At 39.2% G+C, this 21,317-nt stretch overlaps 1 protein-coding gene across 1 annotated transcript in view; it reads right to left on the reverse strand.

Moving 5' to 3' along the window:
- The window catches only part of DDX10 (DEAD-box helicase 10), a 269,843-nt gene that overhangs the window by 93,630 nt on the left and 154,896 nt on the right, over window positions 1-21,317 (reverse strand). The window contains exon 16 of the mRNA XM_021696556.1: window positions 14,151-14,207. Within this exon, the coding sequence (XP_021552231.1) occupies window positions 14,151-14,207 (57 nt within the window). The remainder of the gene's footprint in view (window positions 1-14,150; window positions 14,208-21,317) is intronic.

The raw sequence follows: 21,317 nt of genomic DNA on the forward strand, positions 1-21,317 counted from the left end.
TGGCACATTACAATTAACGGACGTTCAAGAACACTTACCTTGATTTATTGCTCCAAATGGCTCTCTTCCTGGGATGCTCTCTTTTTTGAATCCTATAAGTCAGAAATAACCTCTCCAACTTCCGAACTGTTTGCACCTTGTTCACTCATGAGTGGTTCTGCTACTATAATCATGTCCAATATTTTATCTCTTTTACTAGATCTGCCTTCCAGAACAGAAGTTAAATGCAAGATTTGAGATGCAGATAGTCACTTACTGAATGTCAGTCCTAGGGCAAATATATTTAATTTCTTTAAGCTCTAGGTCCCTCATCTGTCAAAATGTGTTGAGAATACCTACCTGTGAGTACTAAATAAAATGCCTTAGCATGGTGTGTGCTACACGGCAGCTTAATACTGGCTATTAAAAAGGGCCCTCTGTTACTGATCTTTATACTCCCTAATGCAGTCAGTGCATGAGAGGTGCCAAATTTAGGAAACCTTGGGGCAATCTGACTCCTCTTTCCCAGTCCCCCCATCAGTCACCAATCTTTGACAGTTATATTTTTGAATACCATAAATAAAACGTCTTTTCCTCATTCTTCTTACACTCAGTGTGATACACGGGCCCTCATTACTTAACATCTCAACTCCTGAAATGGTCTCCTGATTTCCTGAGTTGTCCTAGCCCTGCAATCCAACCACACAAGACAAATAAAATTAATCCTGGTAAGATAGATCATAATGATATTCTAATCATCAAGCCATGTCTGTTTTCAGTTCTCCTCTTATTTCATCTCTCTGTAGCATTTAACACTCTTAACCAGGCCCTTCTCTAAACTCTCTCTCTATACTTCCTAGACCAATACACCAATTTTCCTTCCTCTCCTCTAATCTATCTGATACTATCTTCTCATTTGTCCTGACTGCTTTTCATCTGCCTACCCCGCCAAGGCTACTGTTCCCAAGGATTTGTCACCTGGCTCTCTCTCATCCACTCTCTGGAGTCACACTACACTGGAATCCTGAATCACTACAGACAAGGAGGTGTGCAACTTTCCTACACTGAAATTTCTTCATCTGTTAAATGGGGATGACAATATTATTACCTATAACTTCAAGGCTAAAGTTCATATACTGAAATACATTTTTTAAAAATCCATGGAAAGCACCTGAAATGGTCTCTGACACATGGAAAACACAATATAAATGCTTCATTTCTTCCCCTTTGGCTTCAAGCATTATATATGGACATACCTCACAAAACTTCTCCATCATAGCATTCATTACACTGTACTCCTACTTACAAATGTTTTCCATTAGACTTATAGTTCCTTAAGGGCAGGTTAACTCTATCTTGGAATTATGCTGGAGCACACACAGTAGGCACTCAAGAAATATGTATGAAGTAAATGAATGACTATTTCTAGGGTCATGCTACCATTGACACTGAACCTCTCCACAATATCTTCACCACACCCCCCACACTATCCTGAATCAGCCCAAATCTTTAGGCATCCAAGATCCTCTATGATCCACCATCTTTCTCCTTCCTAGCTCTTGCTATTCCGCTTTATGCCAGTAAAAACTGATAGACCTTCTCATATCATAGGCTTGCCCAAAGCCCCAAGAGCATCAGTCAAACCCCCTACACTATAATGGCTGCAATCTCTTGGTGTATTTCTTTTTTTTTTTTTTTTTAAGATTTATTTATTTATTTGAGAGAGAGAGAGAGCAAGAGCATGAGTGGGAGGGGCAAAGGGAAAGGAAGAAAGAATCTCAAGCAGACTCGCCACCAAGTAGCCCAATGCGGGGCTCAATTTCATGACCCTGAGATCACGACCTTAGCCTCTTGGTCTATTTCTATCACTGGTGAAGACGCTACACAGAATAAACATATCTGCAAGCATTATGTAGGAAGGTTAGAAAGGATCTAAAAACGATAGAGAATAATTTATCAACTTCTGAATAAAAAAGGACATCAGAATTATAGAGCTGAAAGGAGCCAAGCAGAACATCCAGTCCAAAACATTTTAAGCAAGTTGAGAAATGTGCTCAAGGCCACACAGTGATCTATTGGTGGCACAGAAATCAGGCTCCCAGTCCACTGGATCCTCTGGGTCAACAGTGATTCCATCTAACAAACCAGGGCCACTTCCTCCCAGTGTGGTCACTTCCAGGCCTCTCTCTCTCCTCCAATGAGCTGAACAAACATAGGACTTCCATGCACATGCCATGGAGAAGCCAAATCCTGGTGGTCTCCATCTTTTACAACACAGCTCTCCTACTCTCACTCCCTTATACCCCAGCATTAGTTTAGAGGCGGTTCATGAGACTTCAGGGCAACAACAAAAGGAGATTTTTCTCCGATGCCAACCTACATGCAGTCAGACACACTGAAGGAGAACTAGAGTTCTGGGTTCAGACTGGGTTACAGACTGACTCAAGAGACTAAGCTAGCATACATTCTGCCATAGTGGCATAAGCCAAACCAAAAACAGAAAAGGCTTAGCAGCTCAGGGTTGTATGCAGGTACAAAAGTGTGCATCTGGCTTTAGACCAGTGGCTCTTAAAGGAGTGGCGGTCATACCTTAATTATACACATATGTACTGCATGAGTGCATGCAAATAAGCCCCCTTTCCCAGAGCTTCTGATGGGAGGAGGGTGAGGAGGAGCTAAGTACCTGCATTTTGAGACATCTTTCAGTGATTTGGATTCAACACACTCCAGTCTTGATGGAGCTACTGGTTTAGATCTTAGCTAATTCAGGACAAGCCTGCTAAAAAGGCAATATGTAAGTAATACTGATAATGATGACTGACATTCTTTACAGTGACTCATAGCTCTCCAAGCCCTTACACATTCATTGTCTTTGCAAGAGACCTGGAAGACTGACAACGCAGACAACATCACTGCTGTTATTCTACTAAAAAGGAAACTGAGGCTCAGAGGAAAGATGGCTGCCCTGGAGTCTGGAGCTTACTGGCAAGAACAGACCCTGGGTCATCTATTTTCAAATCTCATGGTCTTTGGGGGAGAGCTCTAACAACCGGGCAGTTAGTGATAAAAGCTGACTTTAAACCCCAAATCTCTGATCTAACATTACTGATGAACTCACAATGCACACTGTATTATCATTCACTCTTAATTTTCCCTTTTACTTAGATAGAACTTAATATTTTTTCTTACTGTTGCTTTCTGTTATCTTCAAAGGAATGTCACAAAAATACCATGTGTCAGCTGTACTGAGAAGGGCAAAAATCTCAGGGTTGGATGGATGCCAGGAGGCGGCAATCAATAGCAGTCATGTTTAGAATTTAGATAAGAATCATGTTAAAACCTTCTCATTTCCAAAGAGAGCTGCACTAATATAAATAAATGGATAAGCTTGAGAGTGTATATCATTTCCAACTGAAGGAAATAAGAGGACTTTATGAAATAAAAATCAAATGTGTCTGTAGTAAGGAGGAAAACTGATGTACAGAGCTGAAAATCAAGATGGGTAAAATAAAACAACTGGTCTTAGTTCTAGCAGTGATTATAGACAGACAAGCAGTATGATTCTTGATAAAGGAACTTTTGGATCATGAATACACTATTTCTGCAGCATTTTCAAAGCTTAACATTTGATCCAGAATTGCAAGAGATTTACTCCCTCAAGTAAGATAAAATGGAGCTACAGTTTTAACAAAGCCTACTTCCTCCTTGACACTATAAACTCTTACTACTGGACCAGGTACATGACAGATGCTGAATAAGTACCTGTCAAATGATATTTATCTGTAGATGGTGAAAGGGAGTGAACACTTAATTCACATAAGATATGCATGGAAAGTACCGTATCTGAATATCTCTATAGCAAGAACGAGATAAACCAAATGAAAAAAGCCTACTCATGGAAAGATAATCACTTCTTTGATAAAGTAAGCCTTCAAGTTCTGAATATTTCTCAATTTCTGTGGTCAGTTATGCATACATTCCAATTTATGAAGTTACAGTAGTACAAGCAGGGACCATTCATACCAATGTCCATTTCATCAACCTTTGTGTTCACTATTCGAAATAAAGTCCAATTTCAACAGCTCCCAGGGTTCTCTCCGCTGTCAGGAACAGTAGAGAAGTGGACAACATTCTAAAGCCACCAAAACCCTAATAATTTGGTGTAGAAAATGGAAAGTTCACTGGGGTGGTGAGGAGGTTAAAGGTGTCTGAAGGGCACAATGATTACTATGCCCCTTTTAGAAAATACACATTTTTCTTTTTATTTTGCATGGGAATCATAAGAATATTATTTTCTCATTTTGGAGAAACTATTTTATGAGTTTTAGGAGGTAAAATATAATACTTCTTGGAACAAGTAGATTTAAAAAGGAAATGTGTTATTTGAAGGATATAAATCATTAATTTTCTTTCATGGCTTTCATAAAACATGGATGACTTGAGGGACAAAGGCTCCCAATAGTTCTGGAGTTATAAGCGTTATCCATAATACCCTATATATTCCTAAATCCACAAATTAAAACATGTACATTGAAAGCACATACAGAGATCTAGTATATCACTCCATTTTTCAAGATAACCTTTTTTTTTTTTTTTTTAAAGATTTTATTTATTTATTTGACAGAGAGACACAGCGAGAGAGGGAACACAAGCAGGGGGAGTGGGAGAGGGAGAAGCAGGCTTCCCGCCGAGCAGGGAGCCCGATCCCAGGACCCCGGGATCATGACCTGAGCCGAAGGCAGACGCTTAACGACTGAGCCACCCAGGCGCCCCTCAAGATAACCTTTTTAAGTATGACCTATTATTCAGGAAAGTACAACAAACTGTAAGCACAGAGCTTGACGAAATTTCATAAAGAGAATACCTCCATGTATCCACCACCCAAAGTAAGAAATCAGAACACTCCCAAGGTCTCCAACAGCCCCCCTCACACTTGTTTTCTCAGTAATAATTCCCTCTTTTCCCCAAAGGTAACCCCACTATCCTGTCTAATCCCCAATGTTGATTTTACTTTAAAACAAATAAACAAAACAAAACAACTTTATATAAATGGGATACTATAGTATTTACTCTTTTGTGTCTAGCTTCTTTTGCTCAATATTTGTGAAATTTGTCCTTGTTACTGCAGATAGTAATAATTCATAACTGTATATAATATCCTATTGTATCCATATGCAGAATTTATCTACTCTACAATTTGGGTTAGTTCCAGAATCTGAGGATTATGAACAGTGCTGCTCTAGAAGCATCTCTTAGGAAACATCTCTGTATTCCTCTTGGGTTTATACCTAAGAGGGCAAGTGTGGGGCCCTGGGTAGGCATATGTCCAGCTTTGCAGACACTGCCAAACATCTCTCCCAAGGAGTTGTGCTATTTGTCAAGAAAAGCTCAGGGGGATACTGTGATTTTGCACCTAAATATACAGTGATTTAGGACAAGAAACAGAGATAAGTTCCAGATCTCATAATTTAATACCACTCTCTCCTGAACATTGCAGATAATGCTCAAGGCAATCAGGCTGAGATTTATTAATGTACAATCTGAAGGACAGAAAACAGATCAACACTTCAACAGTACCAGAAGACCTCTGCCTTTCAGGTCCTGAGACAGAAACCAGAGGGTTTTTTTAACCTTCTAAATGAGGTGTATGACCTTAACCAAGTCACTTACTTACCTAGCTTCTCTGTAGTAAAGCTTTTTCAACTGTCAAATGATCGTAATGCTTCCACTTATTACATAAACCGATAAACCTTGATGGAAGCATTTTGAAAAGGATAAAACACTGTGATGGTGTCGACAATCTACAACAACACAGTCTATAAACAGCAAATTCTAGAGTTCTCTTCAAGTCAAGAAACTTTTGGATCCTGTAATATATATCAATAATAAAGAGCTACTAAACAAAGGGAGAGATATCCCAGCGCAAAACACTGGAGACACCTGGCTACAACTTTGCCCAAAGAAAGAAAACACGGCAAACAGGAATTAGTTAATGTTGCTGGTAACAATAACTGCAAGAATAACAATAATAAGATTAGCTTATTAGAGCTTAATGGTCACAAAGCATTTCATATAGAATAGAGGATTGAAAAAAAAAAAAGGTGTCAGTGAGAAAGACAAGTTCTCAATGCTATTTTCAGTACATTCGATTATCTCCAGGAGCAAATTCTTCTAGCCACTTTTCTCTTTTGAACGCTGGCTTATAGTGCTCCAACACAAGTCTTTATGGCGTCGAGAAGGGGCAGGAAAGCTTGGCTACTCTACAGCTCGTAGAAGTTGTGACTTCACTCTCTCATCTAGTACCTTGCTCATAAATATTTTTGATCAACCCAAACAGGGAATTCTGTTAAAACTTCTCTGTTGGCAGCATTATGGTGAATATTGTATTTGGTGGTCTTGAACTTGGTTTGCCTGAATAATTACAACCTAATTCAAATGTGGTTAGACCATGGGAAAGCTAGGACTCAGATCCAGGTCTGTGTCTACCTCCTAATTCATAACAACTGAGAGCTGAGCAGTGAGTGTTAAGATTAAGGGTGATTGTAAACCTGTACTTTGCAAGCTGTGAACCCTGAGAACAACCTCGTATTCTACGAGGTTAAGGCAAGGAAGGTGAGAATCAGGATCAAACTGCTACAGATTATCCCTTCTTACCACCGGTAAGATAGGGGAGCTCTGTATATTCTAAGTTAGATAAAAGAAGGGAAGAAAAGGAAAACCATTAGGTACATATTAGGACATTTCGACCTTTAAGATTATTAAATTCTTGGGGGGTCTGCTTCTCCCTCTGCCCTCTTCCCTCTCGTGCTGTCTCTCATTCTCTCTCAAATAAATAAATAAAATCTTAAAAAAAAAAAAAAGATTATTAAATTCTTAGCAAACAGAGTATTGGTCAAATATTCTAAAGAGATGCAGACCACCTGCAAATCATTACATTCTGTTTTAATATTAAGATCTATAACCTTAGCATAGGTTAATGGATTTGTTAGCACTTACATGTTAATGCTGTGTCAGTCACAGACTCCTTGAAACCCAGGGGCTGGACCCATAGCAGCAATCTGAAGAGCCCTGGGCATCATGGGTGCATCCAGTCTGGCACAAATTTAAATGGGTGTGGTGCAACTCCACAGTATTCTATGGGTCCAGCCCCTGTTTCTTAGTACCTACTGTAAGATGGAACTAAATGTAGATAAAAAGAGCGACTTGAGGAGAAAAATCGGTTTACTTCCAACGTCTGCGTTAGCCTTTATGATTCTTATATTCTTTATGCTCTTTACTGCTTTAGATATAAGGTGACAACATGGCCCAACGCTTATGCGTCAAGGGTTTGAAGTCCTGTATATCTTAGCCGCGAATCTTCAGAAAGTTGCATAAATTTCCTAAACCTCAACTTCCTTCTTTACAAGATGCAGATAATAACACCAGTTAACTCACAGTGCTATTTTAAGGATTAAAGCAACAATGTACACAGAGCCTTTAATCACAGTATTTGTAACACAGCACGCAATCAATGAATGACAGCAGCTACTAACTACTATTGTGTTTTACAATGTCCATAAAAATTATACCGCAAACTCATGTTCCTATTACAATTCCTATGTATTCTCCAGAAAAAAGGGGGGATATTCTTTACAAAAATCTTTTTGATAAATTTAACATTGATGCTACTGAAACTTTCAGTATTACTTGGGTTACAGTCTTTAGTAAGTGTTGAGACTGTGACTGAGAGTACAGTTTTAATAACTTGCTTTTATTATATTTTTATACATGATACCTTAATTAAATCTAATAAAATTCTAAACTACATGCAGTGCTCTTTGGTGTTTCCTATATCGTTATACCGGGGGGAAGGGAGGATAAGGTAGAATGAAAAACACACGTAAGCACCCAGAGACCTAGGGGTTAGCCAGTTATTTAACTGTTAAGATCTTAGAAGAATCACCTATTCATAAAACCCTTCACTTCCCCATTTGAAAAATAATGATTTGGAATACAAGAGTCTTCTCTTTAAAGGTTTGTATTTTGGGGTGGGAGTGGGGAGGTGGGAATGGAGAGTTAGCTTTTCATGGGCACAGATTTTTGTCCAGGATGAGAAGGTTCTGGAAATGGGTAGTGGGGGTGGTTGCACAGCAATGTGAATGTAATTAATGCCAAACAGTGCACTTAAAGATGGCTAAAATAGTGAGTCTTATGTATGTCTTACAGCAATAAACAATATTTTAAAGGAATTCTTAAGGCTGCGCCCTGTATCCCATTAAGCCATTCCTTCACCCACTCAAACATTTATCAAGTGCTTATCATGAAACAAGCACTGTGAGGAAGACACCAAGAACAAGACTTAGAGCTGAGCAGGAAAAGACAGACACGTACCCAAGTAAGTGCCATAAGCCATCAGACGCTGCATACAGGAGACTGAAGTGGGAGTTATAAAAGCGGAGGTCCATTTTATCTGAGGTGGTCAGAAAAGTGTTCATAAAAGGGAGGAATCATAGCTGAGTCTTAAAAGATCAGCATGCATTCACCATGTGGAAGGTATTATGACCAGCACTGTTCCTTCTCCCACAGTTAACTTTAAATCTTCATGACTGGAGGACAGTTCTCTGACATGGGAGACTAAAAGCATCTCTTAAGTGATCCACAATAGTTCAAAGTTCAAATTTAGTACTCCCCTTCTTTATTATCAAGAAAGAAAGAGAAGGGGAAGGAAGCGAAGGGCAGGGAGGGGAAGAGAGGGAAAAGGAAAGGAGTCATTACATCAATAGCCACGCAAACCAAACCAACACTAGAATCACAATAAAAGCTAAACCCATTTGGGTTTTCATTGCTCACTTTGGTAGATATTAAAGGGGAAAAAGCATGTCATCTAAAAGACTCTGTGTTGTTTATTTAAAAAGTAGAAAGATAGCGTAGTGGATCTTACTATAGCACTAAAGCAAGGTACTATTTGAGCAGTTTGCTCCGAGAAAGAGAACGACTCATTTAGGGCACCATTAAATCAGTGATTATATCAGGGGCAGCAAAGGGCAGCTTAGAAGGGTTCAGTCCCTTCAAATGTGAGAGCAATTTACTTTCAGGGAGGACCTTTGCTTTCTCTGGGAACTGGGACTATAAACAAACCTATGTTTCCATTATCCTGTTTTTAATTTTACCAAAAGTTGTTTGGTTCAAAATAAACTGACCCTCTAGAGCCCTTGAAATCCTAACCATATTAAAAACAAAGTAAGAGACCAGTAAAATGTCAAAACTATGAAATGCCAGAAAAAGGGGAAAAAATGGGGAGGGGGGTGCAAGGGTTATATGAAACACATGGAATGAGGAGAAATTTCCCCCCAAAATGAAAAATTTTAATTTGGTGTCAGTCAATAAAATGCTGCCAAAAAGGAATAAATACAAAGGTTTAGGACCTAGGAATGACCATTACCAACATTTATTCTTTCTTTTTTTTTTTTAAAGATTTATTAACATCTCTTTGTAGCTCTGTAAGGAAAGATAACCCTTCAGCAGATAAGACTGCAGTAAGACGTGAGAGAAAACAAAGGAATTCTCCACGAATGTCGAGAAAGGCTGAGGACCCATATTAGGAAATGCACTGAGTACAATGCACACATTTTTGTTACGTATCTCGGCTCAGATCACGGTTATATGGGAGCACAAAAATGTAAATATGATTACAAGTGACTCTGTCATATACTCCCTTCATTTTATATATGGTGATAAGAAGCCAGAGGGGAAACGACATGTCAGGAGGCACCCAGCAACACGGAGAGAGCCCACTTCCTAGTGTCAGCTCAGAGCTCTCTCTTCATGGATTTGCTATTAGTCATTTTCTACAAGCAGCTGCCAGCCCACGTACATAAGTCAAGTTTGTTTTAAAAGGGTAAAAAGTAACTTATCAAGAAGGAGCATGGAGCAGTAACAGTACCAGGGTATGAGGTTGCAGAGAGCCCGAGTACACATGTCATTTCTGCCACCGAGGAAGCCAGTGATGAGGGGTAAGTCATTTACTTGCTTCTAGACTTAATTTATTTAATATTAAGTATGTGTGTATTTAAGAAGAGCCATTATTTCAAACAAAAGCTCCCCTGGAAGCTTAGTATACATGAAGGAAAAAATGGAGCTGCTCTGACTGAAGTCAGAATGGGAGCCCAGGGTCCTGCCCCAAATACCTCTACAGAACGCCTAGGCACTCAATGTACTGTTTACAACCCAAACTACTGGAGTAGATCAGTGGAGGCCACACTCTTAAATGTCATGGACCAGGAAAAGTTCAAAAACGATTTCAAAGGATGGACAGAGGGTTTTTGCTTTGTCGAGTAATGACAATTAAAATCATTATTTCATAAATAAAAGGATATTCCAAAGCCAAAAAAAAAAAAAAAAAGAGAGAGAAGGTCCTCTCAGAATGAATAAATACAGCTGTATAAAACTATTAGTGACCAGAAAAAAAGATATGATAGACCAGTGGATGAGGAAACCACTCTAGACCATCTCTCAGGCCTACTCATGTTCTAAAGTTACACAACTCCCACTTCTTTGGATCCTATATCCTCAAAGAACTAATTGTACCACCTCAGGTATCCAAAAAACTGTTTCCCAAGTCTACTATTTGTTAAGCAAATAAATAAAGTGTCCCAGGGTCACTTTATTGCCTTATTAAACAAGGCAATAAAAACCAGAGAAAATTAAGCTAAAGTTTACAACTAAAAACCTTCAATCTCAGAAAAGGCCATCACTTTAGTTATTTTGATATAATTTCCCCCATGCCTAAAAAATAACTTTACCATCTGTAATATATTCAGGCAAAACGTAACTTCCCAGTGTTTAAGTTCCTCTGAGCTGCTTCCCACTCTTTATTCCTCCACACTCACTGTTCACTTTTACCAACCTCATACTTCTGTTTAATAAACTCTACTTTCTGTTCAAAAGCAGCACAGCACTGAGATATTCCTGGGGATCTGTTTCCTCAAGGTTTGGCACTGTTGTTCCTTTCTTTATACATTTCTGCAAAATCGTTCCAGACATTAGAGGTTGGTACAAGCACTTGTGACCACCAAAGTGACAAGAGGAAATCGAGCTGAAGGATGAGGTGAAGCTGTATTTCCAGGATTATGTCACCTCCCTGAACCTAAAGAGCAATGTGATCTACTGATCATTGCTACAACTGTTTTTTCCACATCTCAGTTTAAAATTTCTAAGTTGTAAGAACACACAACATCCTGGTAAAGTAAAAAGTCCATTTTGCAGTTCAAGTATTTCTCTGCTAAACAAAGTTTTGATACTCCAAAGACCTCTACCTTCCGGATCACTAAGCCCCGGGCACCCAGAAAACCTCAAGGGTTTCCTATGCGAATCTCAGATCTATCTTTTAACAAAGAGTAGCCTCAGATTCCTGAGAGGTCCATTCCAACTTTGTTTCACTGCACTCCATCTTCAAAGCAATGTTTCTTAGGAAGACTTTCTATGTCGGAAGAGATAACCACCAACCATGCTTTATAAAACTGAAACCTCACATTATCATTAAGCCTTCACCTTTGGGGGGAAATAAAGACAAATCCATTAACTTTCCTTCGAACACTATTTTTTCCAATTAAAAACAATACTCTGTGTCTTCTATGTTCCTCCTCATGGAAGATGATATTGGCTGAATGGAGCACAAAACATGGTCGAGAGAGCCCTGGGAGTCTCCCTCTCTCGCACCGTCAGCTGCTGTGCACCAATTCCCTACAGAGCTCTAAATGGGTATGACTACACGTCCTGCGACAGCAGGTCTGCAAACACCACTTCCCTTCACCACCAAGGCATCTTCTGACTATCTTGTAGGTCCAGTAATCGAAAGATGCTCTAGCCTGAAGCTGACCAAAGGGCCTCAGAAGGCACAGCCACAAGTCACACAGTGATTATGTGGAAATATATTAAAGAAAGGATAAAGCTTACTTTAAAACTAAATTATCCATCATTTAAAGCACATGCACAAAGACAATAAGGTCACCTGATATTTCACACCATGTATGTCTTCTTAGACATCACAGAACATAGGGCCATCACCCCTTTTTACAGAGTCGCTCCCAATAATATCTTCTGGGTCTGCTTCCAAAGGGGCACCTGAAAAGCCCGAAAAGGGAGCCTTCATCCAACCACTTTTTTTTTTTTGAAGATTTTATTTATTCATTTATTTGACAGAGAGAGACAGTGAGAGAGGGAACACAAGCAGGGGGAGCGGGAGTGGGAGAAGCAGGCTTCCCGCCGAGCAGAGAACCTGATGCAGGGCTTGATTCCAGGACCCTGGGATCACGACCTGAACTGAAGGCAGACGCTTTACAACTGAGCTACCCAGGCGCCCCCAACCACTTTCATTTGAAAAGAAATGAGCCGCAAAAGGTAGATCCAAGCTAATTCCTCGGGACTCCAACAGTCAGCCTGAATCTGTCACTGCGGCCAGTCCTTGGTGTCTCGTGGAATGTTTGGGTCCTGGCTACAACCCGGCCACTTCATCCCGCTGCTCAGATCACCTGGGAGCAGCAGTCGAGGTTGTGAGCATCACTAAAGCACAGCCTCTGTCTACTGCGGGCTCCTGGCCTAGCAGCAAAGCCACGGCAGCGGTAGAGCCTCTTCTGTTTATCTCCAGGACAGGCCTCAGTGGTTGGACAGAAATGAGGCGTCCTCGTTCCCCGATGTCAGGAACAAGTGGATGACAAACAGGGTTTAGGGAGTGAAGGGTATGCCTGGCTTGGGGAGTTCACTTTAGAGATCTGCCCCAGCGGACCGGAACTGACAGCCATTGCCAGTTTCTGTTTATATCCCAGGTGGTATAGCATCAAAACCAAATACACACATACGCCAATTGACAGAAAGATGAAAGAAGAGGCACAAGAGGCAGCCCCATGGGTGAGAACAATTTGTGACCTAAACCACCACACAGGTGAAGGCTACAGTGTCAACAAGAATAAAACAAACCGTTTAAGCAATATACACAAATATGCGTGAATACACACAAAGGAAATACACTAAGCAGGTTTTCTTCTGGCTCCAGATTACATCTTTCATTTTAGAATTTTATGTGCAAAGTGAGAGAGCTTCTTAGTGAAATAAGTTTAGTTTTATGCTGAGCATGAAATATTCATAAATATCTAATGCTTTCGTTAGATCTAAAGTTTTCTTCTTAAATTTAAATTTTTCCCACACTAGCCCCTAAGATGCAATTTCAGCGCCGTGACAGTGCGCATCTGCGTTTTAAGAGCATACACAGAATCCGCCCCCCGATTTCGCAGTCAGGCCGCACACACTACAGCTCTCGTTTTTGGGCACCTTTGAAGACAGAGTGATATTTAATACTGAATATAAGCAGTCTTTTCATCTTACACTGCAGAGTAATTGCTTCCCACTTCAGAACTATACAATGAGTTATCATCTCTGACTTGCTCTCTGAGTGCTATGGCCAGCATGGAAAAAATGACAAAGAATGTTATGGGCTTACTCAAGGGAGTCGGATCTTTGCTAACTGCCAAGAAGAAATTATGGCTAGTCAGGCATAGCACGAGGAGACACGGCATGAGAAATGACATACGTTACTGGGTCCTGGTTCTAGGGAGTCATTTGTACTCAGTGCAGTCGGAATGTAGAAGCTGAGCCCTTCTCAGTGTCAAACCCCCAGATAAAAATTAGAGCTGCACAGGGATGGTGTTCGCAACGGGACACATATGAGTGATACTGTGCATACACACTTGCTGAAAATTTTTGCTTACAGAAAACAGTGAAGGCACGTGATACGGAGTGCCTTCCCCTAGATCCCAGGAGAGTTCTCTATTATCGAGGCAGGTCCACACAGCTGTCTGCCTAGTGGAAGGACGGCACAGTTTAAAGTCCTGTTGAGCGTGGCCCACAAAGCCAACAGTCTCCCATATTTAAAAGGCACAAAACAGAATGGGAAAAGGTGGCACAGGAGTAGTAGGATAATGGCCAATAAGCAAATTATCTGAGGTATTTTTCACTCTGCACCACGGAAGAAAGAAACAAACAGGGGGAAGTAAATGACGGGCACACATGGACTCATACCCAATTTGAATGTCATGATGTATAAATAAATATAAAAAATGCATACGGAAAAGCAGAGTACTTAAATCCCACTCAGTGTTAACAACATTTTTCTCATAAAAAAAAAAATCAACCCTTACCTTTGCTCGTTTCTTACTGGCTTCTCTTCTGGCTTCCCTTTCCTTCAGTCTTTTCTCCTACAAAAAAAGGGGGAAATTAGCAGCATATAAACTTTTGTTTATTACATGTAAATCAGACTACACATTCTTGACGGTTTTTTTTTAAAACCAATTGACACCTGACATTCATTTTTCAATAAATATTTACTAAATGCCCAAGATGGGCTTGGCGTAAGTAATCATAATCATTAAGTATGTGTCAAACAGATCTGGAATCAGATCACAGTTCTACCACTTAATAGCTGTGCAATTCTGGGCAACTTATTTATATTTTGTAATTCATTTTCTCATTGAAACATGAAGATAACAGGAGCACACAGTTCATAAAATCGGTATAAGAATTATATAAAATACTATGCATAAGTGCTTGGCACAATGTCTGACATATGACTGGTATATAATCAATGTCAGCTATTAGAATAAATAGGGAAAAAATGCATTAGTGACTATTTCCCTTTTTCTCTAAAAGGAAAATTTATAAAGGATATGAAATCTGTTCTTAGAAAAGGAACATTTTCTCAAACAAAAAACAATGGAAGATCATTCTCACAAAGCATGTTATTTTATTAAATTGTTTTCTAATTGCCCCATTAAGTTTTCCAATGATCATAAAATAGGCAGAAAATGCAACACTAACATTTTTAAAAATAAGAAAAAAATTAGTGTGTACAATATTAAAATTCAAAACAAAATAACCGGCTAAAGGTGAAAAGAATTTTGGGTTTTTTAACGATTTTATTTATTTGAGAGAGACAGAAGGACAGAGAGAGTGTATGCACAAGCAGGAGGGAGGAGAAGAGAGAGGGAGAAGCAGACTCCCCGCTGAGCACGGAGCCTGACACCCCGAGATCATGACCTGAGCTGAAGGCAGATGCTTAACCGACTCAGCCACCCAGGCACCCCCCAAAAAACTTTGTTTTAAATTAAAAAAAAACCTCTTTTTCTCTTCAAAAACAAAGTGCTGAAATAATAAAAAGGCTAGACTTGATCCAAAGTTCATAGCCAACAATTTATATTTGTAAAAAATTCTAATGAACTGCTAGGTCAACGTAAAAGCTGAGTAAATAACAAGTAATTTCCTTTTTTTTTTTTTTAAAGATTTTATTTATTTATTTGACAGACAGACACAGCGAGAGAGGGAACACAAGCAGGGGGAGTGAGAGAGGGAGAAGCAGGCTTCCCGCCGAGCAGGGAGCCCAATGCGGGGCTCGATCCCAGGACCCTGGGATCATGACCTGAGCCGAAGGCAGACGCCCAACGACTGAGCCACCCAGGCACCCCACAAGTAATTTCCTTTTATGACCATGATTCACTATTACAACATTTATTAATATGAGAATTAACAAGTTTTTTAAACCCGGGCACTCTGCTGTTACCATGATGTTGTACGTATACATGACGTTCTCCAGATTCAAAAGCCAATTCTAATGCATCCTCTGCGGACCTGAGGCTGCTCTGTTGCTCCCAGCACTGAGAAAGACAGTCAATTACTATGATCTACTACCTTATCTAGGTTTATAGACTCCTTTATGACAAACTGAGAACATAAATGTTGAAAGTCTCAAAAGGGATTAAATAATAATTAGTACAAAGAGATGGGGGGGGTCCACAGAGCTTATAGATTCAGTTTCTAGAGCTCCAGATTACACAGTAAGAAAGTTAAATTCTAAGGGAAACTAACAAAAATTCACATTCACATAGCAACTGGGAATGTGTCACACCCCTAAATAATGCATAATGTTAAATTATTCCTTTCTGTTATTATTCTTTCTCTAACCCAGTTTCAGAGAAAATGGGTATTCCTTTGACTTCCAAATAAAATATAAAATTAAAAGGGCAGGTAAAACCTAAACAATGTGCAATTATATAGAGGAACATTCTAAAGACTGGAAGTCCCAGGACCAAGGTCAGAGGAAAAGGAAGGCTAAACAAGAACTGTGAACATGATTTGCTCTTTGTGAAAAGCTGACAAGATGACAGGACTGTTCTCTAACCTGGGCCTTCGCGTGCAGAGTCTAGTGCTTTTTTCCAATAAAACAACCTAATAAAAATCAAAATGGCAGGGTTTGGAGACTTTAACAGGTGACACTTTGATAACAGAAGAAAATAATACCTGGTATTATTTTAACAAGCAGCCAATTAATGCAGTTGCTATTACATGCCATCCCCGAACTGGTTCTCCGACGGGCTTGTGAGGGTTGTTCTGCCGCTAAAATAAAATACTCTCGATGCTTCCTCAGTTTGTGGGAGGAAAAAAGTTCATGGATGGCAGTTTCTCAACATTTGCATCCAAATTTTTCATAAAAGTTGCCATCATTTACGGATTTTCTATAAGCATTAGCAGACTACAGAATAGATGAAAGTAGCCAAATAATATTAAAGAAAAGAATTAACAACAACTGATCATAGTTACTCTCAGTTTGAGAGCTGGCTTTCGTTTGTGGATGCACATATTTGTAATATAATATTACATTTTTGTACTTGTAATATCTGTAATCTCTCTTCTCTCTTACACACACACTTTGCTTCTATTTTATACAAAAGGAAGTCTTCATGTTTTAGAAGGTAAAATTGAGAGCAGTATTTTATGTTATTGTAAAAGGTCACAGTGACTTTCAAGCATCGCGCTGCTGAAAGTAATTTTAAAACTATACTTACATGAGATACAGCTGTATAAAACATCAAATAACTAGACAGTAATGAAACTGAACTTCTAGAAAAAAAACCTTTGTGCCTATTAACACATTATTATTAAGACTGTTATTTTCCTACTAACACTAATAGATCTGAATTAAACAGCAGTATGTTAAGCATTTTACATATATTCTTAAAACCATTTAACAAAACTTAAAAAGTATTATTTTTCACATTTTATAGATGAAAAAAACTGAACCAAAGGAATTATCTGGTATGAAATCACACAGCCACGCAGTGATGAACCTGAGACTAAAACCAGTCTCAGAGCCAACGTTCTCCCCCTCAACTCCAGCACACCTCTCCTCCCTCAAGTCTAACACACCTCTCCCCTCCCTCAATTCCAGCACACCTCCCAGCCCACCCCACCCCCATCTCCTCCCTCAACTCCAGCACACTTCTCCTCCCCCTCAATTTCAGCCTACCTCTCTCCTCCCCCTCAACTCCAGCACACCTCCCCACCCCCTCTCCCCCCACCAACTCCAGCACACCTCTCCCCTTCCTCAACTCCAGCACACCTCTTCCCCACTCTCCAGTCCATTAGAAAGTATACTTATTTTGCGGATGTATAGTGTTTTTATCTTATCAATATGTTTAAGACAAATGTTCCATTTCCTTTTATTATTAATAACGGTCTGCTACCGTATGGGTCTTTTCATCCTGATAGCATATTTTTTTTTCCTGATAGCATTTTGTGGACATTATCTAATTAGTTTTTGCCAGTCTTCTGTGCAGGGGGGCAAAAAAGATAATTAACCACATTTAACAGTCACAAAAATTTTTGTTGTAATTATTCAGTAACTGACTTTCTCCCAACACATTAGATGATCTGAAAATGGCACTTCAAAGTTCCAAAGAATAACCTCAATATGTTCAAATCAGAAAAACCCTGTCTATACAAGTAAACATAATCTCTACTCTGGGCCTTTTCATCTAGCCATTTTAATCCTAGCAGAAAAAATATGTTGACAATTTTCCACTGCTACAGAATTCCAGTATTAGTTTATTATAGACAAGGAGGGACATTACAAATTTCAAATTTTAATTGGCTATCAGAATTCACATGTGCATGCAAATGGGCTAAGTTTTCCTTGTAAGATTTCTACCACAAGTCCCAGATAGATGAAGTATATCTAAAACCTTGAAAATAGGAAGTGAACATGACATGGAGCTTCAGTGCAAATAAAAAGAACTTTCAATACTGAGTGAAACACAAGGAAAATGAGACAACTTTTCTTTCTTATCTTAAAAAGCTATGTTAGCATTCTATCTGAAAAGAGGAAGGAATAAACATTAGTCTTCAAATAGAGGAGAAAAACAGGAAGTAGCATTTATGGTAATCCAAAATTTGGGAAATGGATATAGGAAGAAAGTACTTTTCCTTTGCTAAGGCAAGAAAAACTAACTTAAAATATGTATATATATATATATACAAACACACACACACACACACACACACATATGAATTGTAGATGCTATAAATGAGAAGACATAAAGACAAAGGGGTGGCGTACAAGGACTTGAGAGGGCAGATATAACTGAATTTTATTAGATTCAGTAATTGAGATTCTCCTTCCCCCTTAATTTTATGTGGTTCAAATGCTTTAAATCCTTTATTCTCCTATTTTTGAGGACAGAGTGGTACCTAAAGCTATTTTATGCCACACAAAAAGAAGGCAAAATTTTATCTTTAGTCCTGCCATGCTACAAATGATTAAATGTAAGAAGAGCATGAAATTCAATAATAGAAACCAAATTCACAAGGGATAGGAAAACAGAAAAATCACATTTCAAGGTACAAAATGCTCCCTTTATAGATGTTATTATACTTCTTTTGGCTTCTCACAAATTATAGGCCCTTAGCTTTGAGAAAAGAAAATGCCATAAAGTATGAATTTTATCAGCAGTCAGGACTATGTATTTAAATCATTTTCACTCTATGGCAATCTTGGAAATTTGTAGATTTGGAAACAATTCAGGAAGTGGTGGAAACATGAGCTGTTTGGATGACTCTCAGGCAACTGCGTCACTTTGGTAAGGAACTGATTTCCCAGCTGTCACAGAGAGCAGGAGGAGACATCTATCCCTATTCTCAGTAGTATAGGAACCTCTTTTTTCGGGGAAGAAAACTGGGTCAAAAGAAGTGAGTAAAAGAATGATTACAAGGATCTTTGGCCCTGAAGACACCCCCTGCCCTCCAAAAACAAAACCCCAGTTAACCTAAATCCTTCCCAGGGACTCAGAACAAAGCAAGGTTCTCTGATCTGTTCCCTATTCCACAGTTTCATGAGAATGATGCAAAAAATTGATCTTCAATATATAAATCTGTAACAACTCCAACAAGGATACGAAGACAGGGAGAAAAGTAAGTGTATGTGGAAACACTGATTTATTAATTAATTCTTTCAAACATTTGCTGAGCTACTATGTGCCAGGCCCCATGGTGGGCTCTAAGGACTGGCAAAACATAGTCTAGCTCCCACGTGGTCTTTTTTTTTTTTTTTAAGATTTTATTTATTTATTTGAGAGAGAGAATGAGAGAGAGCACATGAGAGGGGGGAGGGTCAGAGGGAGAAGCAGACTCCCTGCTGAGCAGGGAGCCCGATGCGGGACTCGATCCAGGGACTCCAGGATCATGACCTGAGCCGAAGGCAGTCGCTTAACCAACTAAGCCACCCAGGCGCCCTCCACCTGGTCTTTGTAGTCTATGACCTAGCCTTGTCAGACCCCTTCATTACATTAGCATCAAACTCTGCCCCTGTTCCTCACCCCCAGTCTCTATTGACCATCAGTCTAACAACCACCACCCCACCTCTCAAACGTAATAGTGTTTCAAAAAAATCCCATAATCCCATTTTAACAATAAAAAATAGAGATTATAAACAGCTCAAAGACTTGCCACACAAGTGATAAGATTTATGCAATTTTGAGTATTTAAATGTCTCATTTGGGATGCTGGATATGAAGGAGGGCACATGTACCAATAAGCTGAACTGAGTATCACAAGATGTTATAAGCTCTTGGGAATAAAAACAGAAACTTCCCAGGCAGACATCTCCAAATTACAGGCAAAGGTTCCATACTAACAGGCTGGCTCCTTTCTTATAGTACACCTTGTTGTAATGGTAGGAGGAAGGACTGAAACTGAAAGGGGGTTAGGGATGTACAAGAAGAGAATCTCTTTTCCTCTCCTGTAAGTAAACTTTATTCATAAAGTTCATTTAGGAGTTAAACACCAGACGCTTAGTCCTTTATCCTCATGATGACATTTCTGACAGTAACAAAATTTCTTCAGGTCATCTGAGCCAGACCATTCTCTGACAACGCCTTAGACTCTTGGACTCACAGCCACTTAAAAATGCACTCTGGTCCCAGTAACTATGCAGATATTCAATGAACACTCAGGCAAAGTCATTACTAGTACTGGATCCTAAACTAAGCTACTAACCACAACACTTACTTTATTCCTTAATTTATTTGACACCAATGATCTTGCTCTGGAAACAAGAACACTTTCCATTATTTGTCATTCCTTCCTCAAAATCTCCACTCCTGTTCCAACCCTTTCATTCACTGTTTCAGAGTTAGCTACTGTAAGAGAATGCCTGATGGTTTAAGATAGGTATAAACAGACTGAATAATTAAAAACAAAGACCTTGAGGTAAGAGTCTCAGGGCTGCTATTTTTGACTTGTGGGGCCTTGGACAAATTACCTGCTCCTTCTAACTCTGTTTTATCATCTGTAATTTGAGGCTAGCTCGCTTATTTCAGAAGTTGTTAGCACATAATAGAATAATACATACAAAGCACTTAGTGCAGGGCCCAATCAACTAACTGCTTATTACTGTCAATGTTCTTGTTACTACTATTCTAAGACGCCTGATTACTGCTTCCCTCCCTCTTGACTATCATATACACTTATGTTTAAGATACCTGGATTCCACGGCAACTAAATCCTGTGTCAACAAAAACAAAAACGAAAAAGATTTTCTAAAAAGTCCCTTTAATTCTTTCCTAACTGTCTACTGTTCACACTAGTAGTAAGTGGGACTCAGAGCAGTACTCTACCATCTTTTGGCAAGCCACATCTTGACATGGCGGTGTTATCTAAACACACAGTCCAAAATGGATAAAGCACTCAAAGCAAATTTCAAGGGAATGAAAGAGAACTTCATGATATATTGCTTCTCTCCACTCCCAGCTGGTCTAGCAGATATTATCACCCTAAATACTGTAATCTTTCAGAGCTAAGAATGATGACACACACCACAAAGCAGATTTTCACTCCATTAAAGTAAAGACACCTTTCAATGATGTGATCCACAGCCCACCTTTCAGAGTTCTGATTGAATTACAAGAAAACACATTGTTTCCATCCAAAAGTAGTGGTTTTGCCTTTATAATATACTAACTTACTAATGGTCTTCTATGCAA

Source organism: Neomonachus schauinslandi, chromosome 11 (assembly GCF_002201575.2).
Source record: "Neomonachus schauinslandi chromosome 11, ASM220157v2, whole genome shotgun sequence".
NCBI classification, from domain to species: Eukaryota; Metazoa; Chordata; class Mammalia; order Carnivora; family Phocidae; genus Neomonachus; species Neomonachus schauinslandi.